A 13,232-nucleotide genomic window follows, 5' to 3' on the forward strand; every position below is an offset into this window, starting at 1 on the left:
GTTGATCCATCTCAACTTGGTACACCCTTTCCATTAGGGTAGAAGCGACGCCTTCCCTTCAGTCCCTTTCCTTTAGCGAAGGATTTAGCCCCGATGTAACATCGGGGCAAAATCCTTCTCTTAGCGAAGTAGGTTCATTTCACAAAACTCGTACGGGACCTACGGCTAGCTTTACGTCCCATCCGAAGGAGGACGGCTGGACGAAGCAATATTGGTAAAGTGCCTTGCCCCGTGAGAATTCGAACCATGTGCCACGGCACACGGGTAATTGTGGACCATACAACCCCAGCCCATGTGGACGCCATAGAACCACCATTGGATGTTACAGTACCCATGGAAGTCCATGGCGATTTAAAAGACAGCACGGGAACACGTGGGAACATAATACATGCAATGCCATGGGATCGAATTAACCAATATAGTTAATTCAGGCAAATCTGCACTTTAATTATTGGCCTTTGAGTTGGATTTTAATCAAATATGTTTCCTATACGGTACTGGAGGTGCAAGATTTTTTTCTTGATGCTAAATATAAATGTATATGGAAGCTTCATGGGAACACCAGTGCGACCAGAAGAACGTGGGATAAACATAAATTTGAAGGACAGCATAAAATACATTTTAAAAAATGTTGAAATGATCATTAATTTGTAGTTTCATGAGGTCTAGTTAAGAGGGCCTAAAAATTCTAAGGAAAATGGCTGCATGCAAGAGTTTTTATTTTGTAGCAACGTATTTTGAAACGAAAAATAAATACGAGAACAAATGGATCATACGTATAAATCAATTGTTTGATAACCCATTTTTAATGTAAATGTAATGATAGCTGTGTCACTGGTGATACCACGGACCATGGTCCGTGGGTAAACACAGGTCAAACAGCATACACTACACATCCCATAACGGGAGATTGCTTGCAGTATTGATCCAGATCCAGATCCAGCAGATTTTTTTTTAAAATGCAGTGCAATTGTGGTAAATTTTCTCCAATGTTTTATGCATTACATTAGAGTGCAAGTGCAGCAACCCAAGCAATTTCTATAACTTTTTGAAATCACATGTTCATGTATGCACTTCACAGTTCACTCCAAATTGTACGCGTGCTGTACATTATAAACACAGTAGTGGAACGTGGTAAATTGAGTGGTTTTTGTGTTGTGGTTTTCCGACTTGAAACAAGTCTAGAGTACGTGCACGGCGTGTACGTGCGTGTACATGTAAGTACATGTACATGTACGTACATGTACGTGTCAACTCGATACATGTGGTGATGTTATGTTCGACGCTTACAAAATTTTACAAATGACAAGATGGCGACTGCAAGCACGGAGAGAAGATTTCGGATTTGAACCGGACATTTTCTCGTTTCTAACGATGAGTAAGTTAACCTAAGTACCACAATCTTAATTATTAATCTCCAACAGATCCCTAAGTAGGTGGTTTGGGAGGGCAGAATACTACAATTTGCAACATTCTCCCTATGAATGAGTATGACACTGTCGATGTAGTACTAGTAGGCCTATGATTCAAGTTAGCCCCATGTCATGTGGCCAATTTACTGGACTTGGCCTACCTCCGTATAAAGGCCACACTTGGACCATGTACAAAAACGTGTAGAACTTGGAAAGATTCCCATATCTGGCCATCAGTAATTTATAAATGACCCATCAGCCATCGAAAAGTGGTAGGCCTAATAATATGTCCTAAAAATATAAAAAAAGTCAAAATTAGCACTGACAAATTTTTACTGAGAACACAAAGTTTTACTGAGGAAATACTTAAAAGATTTTCAGACCAGTCCCATGGCCATAGGGTTTGTGCACAGGGTGACAAGTGAAGGCCAGATATGGAAATCTTTCATAGTAGAACTTTGTCAAATTTTGATTTTCACATTTAGGCTTAGTTTTTAGTTTATTTTTGGCAGTGTATATTTTGCCGGAGACGGCAAACCTTTAGTAAACGTTAGTTTGCCGGATATGCACTGAACAAACATGCGCAGTTACTGTTTTTTTGTACTTAAACATTTTCCGGTGACAAGTTTTAGTCTGGCTCCATGCCAAAATTATCGTTGTAACCTCGTATTCACAAGATGGGATTCAGACCATTTTATAATTTCGGACTTTATTTCCCTTTTAAAAAAATCCTCCAGAGCCACAAATCTGAAAAAGAAAATGTAATACTCTGCAAAAAATGTTTGAGACATGTTAAAATAATAAAAGAAGAATATTCTTATTTATTTGGGGATGAGAAAAAAAAACTTTAAAATGTGGTGCGGTCGGAATCGAACGCGAGTCATCCCGCTTACTAGAGCCTTTGTTTAACCATTACACCAAACGTGCTACACAACTTTTGGTGGGAATTTAATACATCTTATAAATCAGCCCTATTTTAAAGAGTACAGCGCCCTCTGTTGATATGGATTGCCGCCGGCAAACCTTTAGTAATCGTTAGTTTACCGTCATTACCTCCGGCAAAATATCCACTATCTTTATTTTTCCTTTAGAAGCATACTCATCCTCTTTAGACTTTATGCTAGAAAGTGCTGCCTTTTTCAGATGTCTATTTTTCATGAAATTTCCAGATTCGTTTGCACATGTTTGGTTATCAAAATTTCAACATGAAATTTCACGAAAATTAGACATCCGAAAAAGGCAGCACTTTCTGATTAGCCTATAAAGAGGGTGAGTATGCTTCTAAAGCAAAAATGAACTACAAACTAAGCCTAAATGTGAAAATCAAAATTTGACAAAGTTTGACACGTTTTTGTACATGTTCCAAGTGTGGCCTTTATTTACGGAGGTAGTCCAGTAAATTGGCCACACAATGGGCTATATGAAAATTTGATATCCTGATAAACCTGACTCGGTGACATTTGCACTTCATCATGGCAATGCAGTTTATGCACAAACCTATGGGTACGTATGGGACCAGTCTAGCTTAAAAATACTTTTTCTTCATTATTTTTCCAGGATTTAATATGTGATCATCGATAAACCTGTAAATGCATCAGATTTTAGCAATATATTTTGTATCGTCAGACCCCCTAAAATGACGAGGATATGTTTTGACACACTCGCAATGGCATTCAATTTGCGTTGGGAAACGCGTGCGTGTTGCAAGTGTTACCAGCGTCAATTATGGTGACTCCAGGATATGAAAAATTCAGTTTTTTCAGCTTACAAAAAAAAATATGAAATCATTGTATTTTTAAATAATTTCAGGATACCACCAGTCGCCAGGCCTTGTGTTAATGGTCAGTGTAAGCTGGAGTTACTCAAGCTAGGTCAGTGATGGCGGAGAGACAATGAGAGAGCTTGCAAGCCCTGTGTGATTGGTCAGTGTTAGGGGCGTGAGCTTGACATCTTGATTCTGGTTGGTCAGTATGAGATGGCTCAAGATATTAACATTTAATTTCAGAAGTATGAGTAATGAAACTGGCCTCTAAAAAAAGGGATTTCCCCAAAAATGTTCTTAGGCTTTAAAAGTGATTTTTAAAAAAATAATTGTATGTCAAATTACCAGTGCAAAAATATATTAAACAATTTTCATTAAATTCTTGAAAAATTAGAAGGAATCAAATGAAAGTTGTAAGTGGTACTCGGCTATATTGGTTTGTGCACAAATTGCCTGATTTGTTTGTCATCCAATCCCAAGATGCATTGCGAATCAACAAAAAAAAATTTGATACAGCATACAAAATAGTGAGTTCAGCCCTCGCCGATAAACGGTAAATTTCACTTTTAATCAAGATAGAAAGTAACCTTTAGTACCTCAGTGATCTATACTTTTATCTGGTGGCCATCTTGAAGGAAAAAAAGGCCTCCTTCCTTTTTTTTTTCTCAAAAAGGCAGGACGCTCATTGCTCAACATGTTTTTTTATTTGGCCTTAAGATCAAAGTTCTAAGGTTTACTCAGATCCGATGAAAAGTGAAATTTCCTGTTAAATTCCGAGTAATCCGAGAGCTCACCACGCATTCATGGACACTTTAAATGTCCGATTCTGTTTGAATGAAGTGTTGTGGTTGTGCATGCCCAGCATTTGTAAACGGTTCCGAGTGCGATTCCCTTACAGTGCCCGATGCATCGCTTATGCATGATAACGAGTCGACAGGATTTTGTTAGTAAAGACAAGTGCAGTTTGAATGACAGTAGTGATGCTTGAATCTGTACCTGTGTCCTGTACAATTTCAATTCAGGTCTTATAATTGTCAAATTTGCCATGTTTGCTGCAAGCTTGAAGAATTAGTTAAGAGCAGGATCTTAGCCTAAAAAAACCTTAAATCTCATCACAGCCTTCTGCATTCCAAAGTGAACTAGAGGTACTTAATTTTTGTTTTTCAATTTGTCATCTTAACTGAAAAGAAAAAAGCCAAATCACCCTCAGAACTCTCGTTTCTTGCACAAGTTCTATGGTCAAAGTTTTTTGGAATACCTGTATACAGTACCAATGACCAAGTAACCACTGAACAAATGAAACGTCTGTGTGTAGATGAGATTCTTCTGTAAGGGCTTCTGGGCTACAGTGTAGAAATGCAGTATTTTGTAGCCTATGGATGAAATTAATGAATGTATTTCATTTTTGCTCCTGAATTTTACAGCATTCCTGCTGTGTGACAACACTGACGACAAACTGTTCTCCACTGTGAAATCTTGTGATCAGAAGCAATCGCCGACTGACCTGTGGTAGATCAACATTCAGGCAGTGTTATGATGCTCTCATAATCTGTGGCATGCTGTAAAAGGCAAAAGGTTGCAATGCAAGGCACTTGTTTGAACTACATGTATTGCCGGCTATCAAGATAAGAGATCCATAACATTGGACACAAAAATTGAAAACAATTTTGCGTTTTCTCTAAAAAAAACTTCGTCATCAAGCTTTAACCTGAAGTGCTACAAGTACAAGGTGTGGACACATCTGAGACACTGTTTCCTCACGAGACCTGTGGTACAACTGTTCTGAGCGAGGGAGTCTGTGCGCCCATGCTTGTGAGTCAAGCCTGTAGTAAAGCTATTTACTTCTGAAGGTACGCATACAGCACAGGGCACATTCATGCTACGGGAACATTCTGAAGAGAAAGGATATGTTTTGGAAGATCAACATCCAGCCAGTCCGATGATGCTCTCAAAATCTGGGGCATGCTGTAAAAGACAAAAGGTTGCAGTGCAAGGCACTTGTTTGAACTACATGTACTGTCGGCCATCAAGATAAGAGACTCATAACATTGGACACAAAAGTGAAAACCATTTTTTGTTTTCAAGCTTTAGGAAGTGCTACAAGGGAGTGGACACATCTGAGACACTGTTTCCTCATGAGACCTGTGGTACAACTGTTCTGAGCGAGGTAATCTGTGCGTCCATGCTTGTGAGAAACCATTTTTGAGTGAGGCCTTTGGTAAAGCTTTTTTACTTCTGAAGGTACGCATACAGAACAGGGCACATACATGGTACAAGAACATTCTGAAGAGAAAGGATAGGTTTGTAAGACCTCCAGTAAAGTCCATCCGCAGCAAGGTACACGTAGTCTAAACAGATGTGAACAGTATGCAGACTGGTGAGAAACCATTTGCCTGTGAGACCTGCAGTAAGGCCTTTACTAGCCAAAGATATCTTCAAGAACATATCCGGGTGCACACTGGTGAGAAACCATTTGTGTGTGTGACCTGTGGTAAAGCCTTTTCTCAGCATGGTAGTCTAAACAGACATAAAACGATGCACACTGGTGAGAAACCATTTGTTGGTGAGACCTGTGGTAAAACCTTTTCTCAACAAAAGATTCAAAACAAACATGAAAAGATGCACACTGGTGAGAAACCATTTGTTTGTGTGACCTGTGGTAAAGCCTTTTCTCATCAAAGTAGTCTAAGCAGACATGAAAAGATGCACACTGATGAAAAACCATATGTTTGTGAGATCTGTGGTAAAACCTTTCCTTTTCAAAGTTATCTAAGCGCACATCAGAGGGTGCATACAAGAGAGAAACCGTTTGCTTGTGAATTCTGCGGTAATACCTTTTCTTACCCAAGACATCTTCAAGAACATATCAGGGTGCACACTGGTGAGAAACCATTTGTTTGTGTGACATGTGGAAAAGCCTTTTCTCAGCGGAGTAGTCTAAACAGACATGAAAAGATGCACACTGGTGAGAAAGAGCTTGTTGGTGAGAACAGTGGTAAAGCCTTTTCTATTCAAAGTAATCTACCCGCACATGAGATGGTGCATACGAGAGAGAAACCTTTTGTTTTTGAGACATGTGGTAAAGCTTGTGCTACTCGGGGTGATCTTGGCATACATGACAGGGTGCACACTGGAGAAAAACCGTTTGTTTGTGGTCTTTGTAGCAAAGCCTTCACTCAGCGAGGTTATCTTCAAGAACATATCAGGTGTCACACTGAAGAGAGACCATTTCATTGTGAAACCTGTGGTACAGCCTTTTCTCAGCCAAGTAGTCTAATCGGACATGAACAGATGCACACTGGTGAGAAACCATTTGTTTGTGAGACCTGTGGTGAAGCCTTTGCTAGTAAATGTAATCTACGCGCACATGAAAAGGTGCATATGGAAGAGAAATTATTCGTTTGTGAGACCTGTGGTGAAGGCTTTTCTAGTCAAAGTTATCTATGCACACATGAGAAGGTGCATATGAGAGAGAAACCATTTGTTTGTGAGACCTGTGGTAAAGCCTTTTCTATACAAAGTAATCTATGCACACATGAAAAGGAGCATAATAGAGAGAAACCATTTGTTTGTGAGACCTGTGGTAAAGCCTTTATTGGTAAGAGTTATCTACGTGCACATGAAAAGGAGCATACGGAGGAGAAACTATTTCTTTGTGAGACCTGTGGTAAAGCCTTTTCTAGTCAAAGTAACCTACGCAAACATGCGAAGGTGCATACGGTACAGAAACCATTTGATTGTGAGACATGTGGTAAAGCCTTTTCTCAGAGAAGTAAACTACGCATACACGAGAGGATGCACACGGGAGAGAAACCATATGTTTGCGAGTTCTGTGGTAAAGCCTTTTCTGACCAGAGTCGTCGAAACGGACATGAAAAGATGCACACTGGTGAGAGAACATTTGCTTGTGAGACCTGCGGTAAAGCATTTCCTTGTCAAAGTAAGCTACTTGCACATGAGAGGGTGCATACTGGAGAGAAACCATTCGATTGTAAGATCTGTGGTAAAGCCTTTTCTGACCAAAGTCATCGAAGCAGACATGAAAAGAAGCACACTGGCGAGGGAACAGTTGCTTGTGGTAAAGCCTTTCCTCAGAGAAGTAAACTACACATTCATGAGAAGATGCATATGAGAGAGAAACCATTTGTTTGTGAGACCTGTGGTAAAACCTTTTCTCAAAGAAGTAAACTACGCATACATGAGAGGATGCACACTGGAGAGAAGCCATATGTTTGTGAGTTCTGTGGTAAAGCCTTTTCTGACCAAAGTCATCGAAACAGACATGAAAAGATGCACACTGGCGAGAGAACAGCTGCTTGTAAGATCTGTGGTAAAGCCTTTTCTCAGACGAGTAAACTACACATTCATGAGAAGATGCACACTGGAGAGAAACCACATGTTGGTGAGTTCTGTGACAAAAGTCGTCGAAACGGACATGAAAAGATGCACACTGGTGCCAGAACATTTGCTTGTGAAACCTGTAGTAAAGCATTTCCTTGTCAAAGTAAGCTAATCGCACATGAGAGGGTGCATACTGGAGAGAAACCATTCGATTGTAAGATCTGTGGTAAAACCTTTTCTGACCAAAGTCATCGAAGCAGACATGAAAAGATGCACACTGGTGAGAGAACAGTTGTTTGTGAGACCTGTGGTAAATCCTTTTCTTGTCTAAGTAGTCTACTTGTACATAAGAGGGTGCACACTAGAGAGAAACCATTCGATTGTAAGATCTGTGGTAAAGCCTTTTCTGTCCAAAGTCATCGAAACAGACATGAAAAGATGCACACTGGTGAGAGAACAGTTGCTTGTGAGACCTGTGGTAAATCCTTTCCTTGTCCAAGTAGTCTACTTGTACATAAGAGGGTGCACACTGGAGAGAAACCATTCGATTGTAAGAAATGTGGTAAAGCCTTTTCTCAGAGAAGTAAACTACGCATACATGAGAGGATGCACACTGGAGAGAAACCTTATCTTTGCGAGTTCTGTGGTAAAGCCTTTGCTGACCAAAGTCGTAGAAACAGACATGAAAAGATACACACTGCTGAGAAACCATATATTTGTGAGACCTGTGGTAAAGCCTTTTTTCGGAAAAGTAAACTACGCATACATGAGAGGATGCACACTGGAGAGAAACCATTTGTTTGTGAGACCTGCGGTAAAGACTTTGTTGTTAAATGTAATCTACGTGCACATGAGAAGGTGCATACAGGAGAGAAACTATTTGATTGTGAGACCTGTGGTAAAGCCTTTTCTCAGAGATGTAGACTACGCATACATGAGAGGATGCACACTGGAGAGAAACCATATGTTTGTGAGTTCTGTGGTAAAGCCTTTGCTGCCCAAAATCGTCTAAATGTGCATGAAAAGATACACACTGTCGAGAGAACATTTGCTTGCGAGACCTGTGGTAAAGCCTTTCCTTGTCAAAGTTATCTCCGCAAACATGAGAAGGTGCATACTGGAGAGAAACCATATATTTGTGAGACCTGTGGTAAAGCCTTTTCTCAGAAATGTAATCTAGGTGCACATGAGAAGGTGCATACAGGAGAGAAACTATTTGATTGTAAGATCTGTGGTAAAACCTTTGCTCTACGAGGAAATCTAAAATCACACAAAAAGATACACGAAGGAAAACGTTTGCTTATGATAAGGGTTTTCTTGATCAAAGGACCAGTAGTCTAAGTACACATTGGAGGGCCGGTGCTGGCAAGTAATCCGCTCTGGCAAAAAAACAAAAACACTACTTTATGAGATTTTTGGTGTAAAGCCTTTTCTGAACAGGGTCATCTGAGTACACATGAAAGGGTCCACTAGTGGCAAACCACTAGAGAAATTGTTTTAATTTGTGGTAAAGCCTATTTCATCTAAGTGTGCAAAGTAGGGGGGGGGGGTTGTCAACACTGGTGAGAAAGCATTTGGATGTCAGACATGTAAAATCCTCTACAAACAAAATTCCCTATTTAACCCTAACCACCCCAATTCCATCAAAATTCATCCCCCCATTTTTGGTGGATTTTGGGGGACTTGGTCCAGAAGACCTGGCGTGACTAAAAATTGATGGAGTACGTTGGACTTGGGATTTAATGGCCTGAAATAGTGCTTGGGGTATGCGATTGATTTTGCCTAGCTTCCTGTTCTGCTATTGTGATAAAAGCCATGTGTAGCAAGTCCATGAATGTCATTGTCAACCTATGCATCAGTGGTGGATTCCATTGTGTCATGTACAGCTTTGTATTGGAAGCACAGTAACTGATGGATTTTGATGGACTTGGTCCAGTCCCTAGTAAAATACGCTAGGGAGTTAGGGTTAATAAAGGGATCATTTTTGTGTGCATGGTCATGGTGTAAATCGAGGACTCATTTAAGTGCCCCTTTAAATGTAAGCAATCCACCAATTTAAATACATGGCTTTACCACAGATCAAAACAATTGATCTCATATATGAAGTGTCATCGAGTAATTGGCCTATCGCTGTTTGTGAGTTAGCCACGCCCCTTAGACAACCCTATGGAAGGTTGTATGTTAAGGTTTGTTTGTCTATGTGCGTTCCACGCCGCTTATATGTTCCGTGTAATTGGACCATATTTCACAATCTGCGTTGACACTCTCCTACCGCGATAGGTCAATTGAGGACAGGGGTCAAATCGAGGACGACCTTGATTAGAAAACGTGTAAAAAAAAACATGAAAGCTGTTCCAGAAAGTTAGTGCTATCAAATGATCGATGTTGAAAAACCAATACAAAATCCATAATCTACACCATAAAGAAACCTGCGTTGACCTGGACAAGTACATTAGCATATTATTTGTACAATGTATTTAAATTGATGGATTGTTTACATTTAAAGGGGCACTTCGGCCTGAAGAGCACCAACTCACATGTACATGTAATTTCTTGCAAGTTCGCAGCATGCGATGCACTGGTGGAACATGTGAGATTGGAATCAAGACTAGTACCCAAAATAGCTTGATTTTTGAGAGGCAAATTTGTTGACCCCCGAAATTCGTTCTCGCAAGTACAGAAATTGCCAAATTTAAAGTCCTAGAAAGCGCCCATGCACTTGGGTTTATGTAACCCAAGTGGGCGCAATTTCCAGGAGCTAGTGTCCCCTTAAAGTGTTTGTGTTTATTTGTAATTCTTTTGTACTAAAAGGTAATAAACAACATTGGCAAACGTTAACAAAAAACTACGAAATTATTATGGAATATACGTTTCACTTAATTGTAACTCAAGTGTAAGTGAATAACATTCTCAAGCATCCTGTGAAATCATGGCATATGTGCTGTCATTTTCAAGAAAAGTGGAGTTTTTGTATCAATTTCCTACGATGGTTGGGAAACTTTTTTTTAAATAGCGGTACTGCCCCAAATTTACCAAAATTAGTTCGTACACATTTTGTTTGCAATAAATGTAACAATATTTGCTATACTAACCCCCACTCCATTCATGCCTGAAAATGACAGCAACAGCAAATGCTGTGTATTACCTTTAATAACATACATGCACTTGTCGGTAATTTCTATGTAACAGCTGTCAAATTATGGTTATAAACTGTCTATGGTTATAAATTATGGTTATAGCATACAAAAAGCCTTGGTCATGTCCGTGTATATTAATGTTCACAACGAAAGGGATTGGCACTCCACTGAATAAAACAAGTCTGATATAAACGTGTTTTGCTTAGTCCAGTTTAGGATGTATGATTGAGAGTGTCAGAGAGTCGAATGTACTGTATTAAGTAGAATTGTGTTAAAGATTTTTTAGAATATTAGCTATGGAGATAATTATTCATCTGTTTTAGGCACTAAGAATTCATGATGTACACACATTCAATAAAGTGTGATGTATTCTGTTGTCAAAAATAATGGATTTTGTTGCTTCATTTGTCAACGTGTGTCAGAAATTAAGAATTTGAAATACCCGTTAATACCTTTGCGAGACATAATTATTGTCATTAATTATACATAATCCTAATGTCGGCTCCTATTTAGAGGAAAATATCTATCATCGCAAAGAGGCTGGATCGATTGCTCGTGGTCCAAAACATACATGTATATCGAAATTCGTGGGTTTAGGATAAGGTAAAATTGAGGGTTTAGTGACAATAAAGATGGAAAACTGTTTGCACAAGTCTAACGGAATGCCTACCAAATGACCCATTTCCCGTAATTGAAATATCTACATTTAAGTAGAAAGGTGCATGATTTCAGATGTACAAAGTACAATTGACCCCGTTTTAGGAAGTTACGCTGTAGTTAAAACTGAACTTGTTTAAAAGCTACCAAGAATAATTCAGTTCTCGCAGCCTCGGGTAAACCCTGTAATTCCCGCCTCGATCCCTATCTGAATCGCATGTATTTTCTTTTAACGCGGTATTACTGATGTAGGCCTCAGGCGCGGTTCTAGAACCAATATTTGGGGGGGGGGGGGGGCTCATGCCATATTTTCAATGGGGAGCGCCAATAAAATCCTAAAATCATTCTATATTAACTAATGCACCCTTGTCACGGCTATTTCTTCTTTAGGGGGGACTGTTCGCATGTACATCACAATCCTTCTTTTTGCTAATCCAATCTTTTTTATGGAATTTATTTGGGGGGGGGGGGCTAGACACAATTTTTTTTTGGGCCCCCCCCCCCCCCCCCCCCCCCCTAGCCCCCCGTAGAACCGCGCCTGGTACTGGTAGGCCTAATGTGCTCTCAAACAAGCTCACGCTGGGGGTGTTATTACTACGGATTATTAGTTCCTCAGCACAGTACATAACGGTGAAATGATCGCACATGATACAATTACAGAAACTTGGAGGTAGGCTTTTTATGATGCGAGTCATGTGCTGTAGTCTCGTCCTATGGTGCATTGAGCTCATCATGGTTTGGAGGTAATTAAAAATCGGATTCTAGATGCTCATGTGGTGTGATCTGAGGCAATTTCTGACCACTTTAACCAATATTTTCTGAGCAAAAGATAATGATTTAAACATCAGTTTCGAGGTTGAAGTCATTGAATAAGCTATTATATTCTCAGCTAAAGGCGTGGGGTTCGGGGCCCGCTTAAGGCCCCGGTAAAAAATTGATTCTAGATGCTCTGTGGTGCGATCTGCAATTTCTGACCACTTGAACCAATATTTTCCCAGCAAAAGATAATAATTTAAAAATCATTTCGAGGTTGAAGTCATTGAATAAGCTATTATATTCTAAGCTAAAGGCGATGGGTTTGGGGCCTGAGGGCCCGAACAATTTTGGATTCTAAATGCTCTGTGGTGCGATCTGAGGCAATTTCTGACCATGATAACCAATATTTTCTTAGCAAAAGATACATTGTAGTACATAATAGGGCCCTGTAAATGAGGCACGAGTTCAAAATCTGGGGGGGGGGGGGGGGGGGGGACATTTGATATTGTGTCCCCCACCCTTCAAAAAGTGGGGGGGGGGACATGTCCCCCCAGGATTGACGCCCATGGTGGGCCGACAGGTAAAAGATAAAGGTCACTGCTAAAACAATAGGTAACTTGAGAAATACTTTAATCAGGAACTTCTGGTTTGTGGCCAGGTTGCTCTTGCCGTACATGTGCACAGGTCGAGGTAACTACTGTCAAAACAATAGAGTTAGAAATCCTCCATTTGGGTTAGATTGACTGACTGTGTCCGTACTATTAAAACTGACTATAAAACCTTCCAACGTGCCTGGGGTCGCGCAAGTTTCACTTGCAATATTTTTTTAATTTGCCGCACTGACATTTTTAATTTAATGTACGGTGAGGATTTTTCTTTGAATTCTTATTTTTATATTGTCTATATATTAATGTTTAACTTGATTTTAAATTAAGACTATCATTTATCATTGCAGATGCATTATATAAAACTCCATTGATATCCCCGTTTAAGTTCGTATCATCTAGTCTTAACCCATTTAATTTTAGTTGTATAATTATTTCCTTTGTTAAGATAATAGAACTAGCCTGTGCAAAAAAGACTTAACAAAAGGACAATCAGAAAATGGAAGAATAACTAAAGAAATACAATGAAACTTACCCAATCGATACTTCTCAGATATTCCAA

At 39.7% G+C, this 13,232-nt stretch overlaps 1 protein-coding gene across 6 annotated transcripts; it reads left to right on the top strand.

Annotated features, from left to right (window-relative positions):
* The first annotated feature begins 1,266 nt into the window (after positions 1–1,266).
* LOC119720719 (zinc finger protein 208-like) lies at positions 1,267–9,382 on the top strand. 6 transcript variants are annotated; one of them, XM_038190535.1, is made up of 4 exons: positions 1,267–1,378; positions 3,222–3,372; positions 4,599–8,359; positions 8,696–9,382. In XM_038190535.1, exons 3-4 carry the CDS (start codon positions 5,542–5,544, stop codon positions 8,854–8,856), a joined length of 2,979 nt encoding a protein of 992 aa, XP_038046463.1. In that variant the 5' UTR covers positions 1,267–1,378; positions 3,222–3,372; positions 4,599–5,541; the 3' UTR covers positions 8,857–9,382. The 6 variants fall into 6 exon arrangements, with proteins under 6 accessions (XP_038046463.1, XP_038046459.1, XP_038046457.1 ...); XM_038190531.1 differs by having other exon boundaries at positions 1,268–1,378; positions 3,222–3,376; positions 4,599–9,382; XM_038190529.1 differs by having other exon boundaries at positions 1,268–1,378; positions 4,599–9,382.
* The last annotated feature ends 3,850 nt before the right edge of the window (positions 9,383–13,232 follow it).

This window comes from Patiria miniata, unplaced genomic scaffold (genome assembly GCF_015706575.1).
Source record: "Patiria miniata isolate m_02_andy unplaced genomic scaffold, ASM1570657v1 HiC_scaffold_9, whole genome shotgun sequence".
In the NCBI taxonomy this organism is placed as follows: Eukaryota; Metazoa; Echinodermata; class Asteroidea; order Valvatida; family Asterinidae; genus Patiria; species Patiria miniata.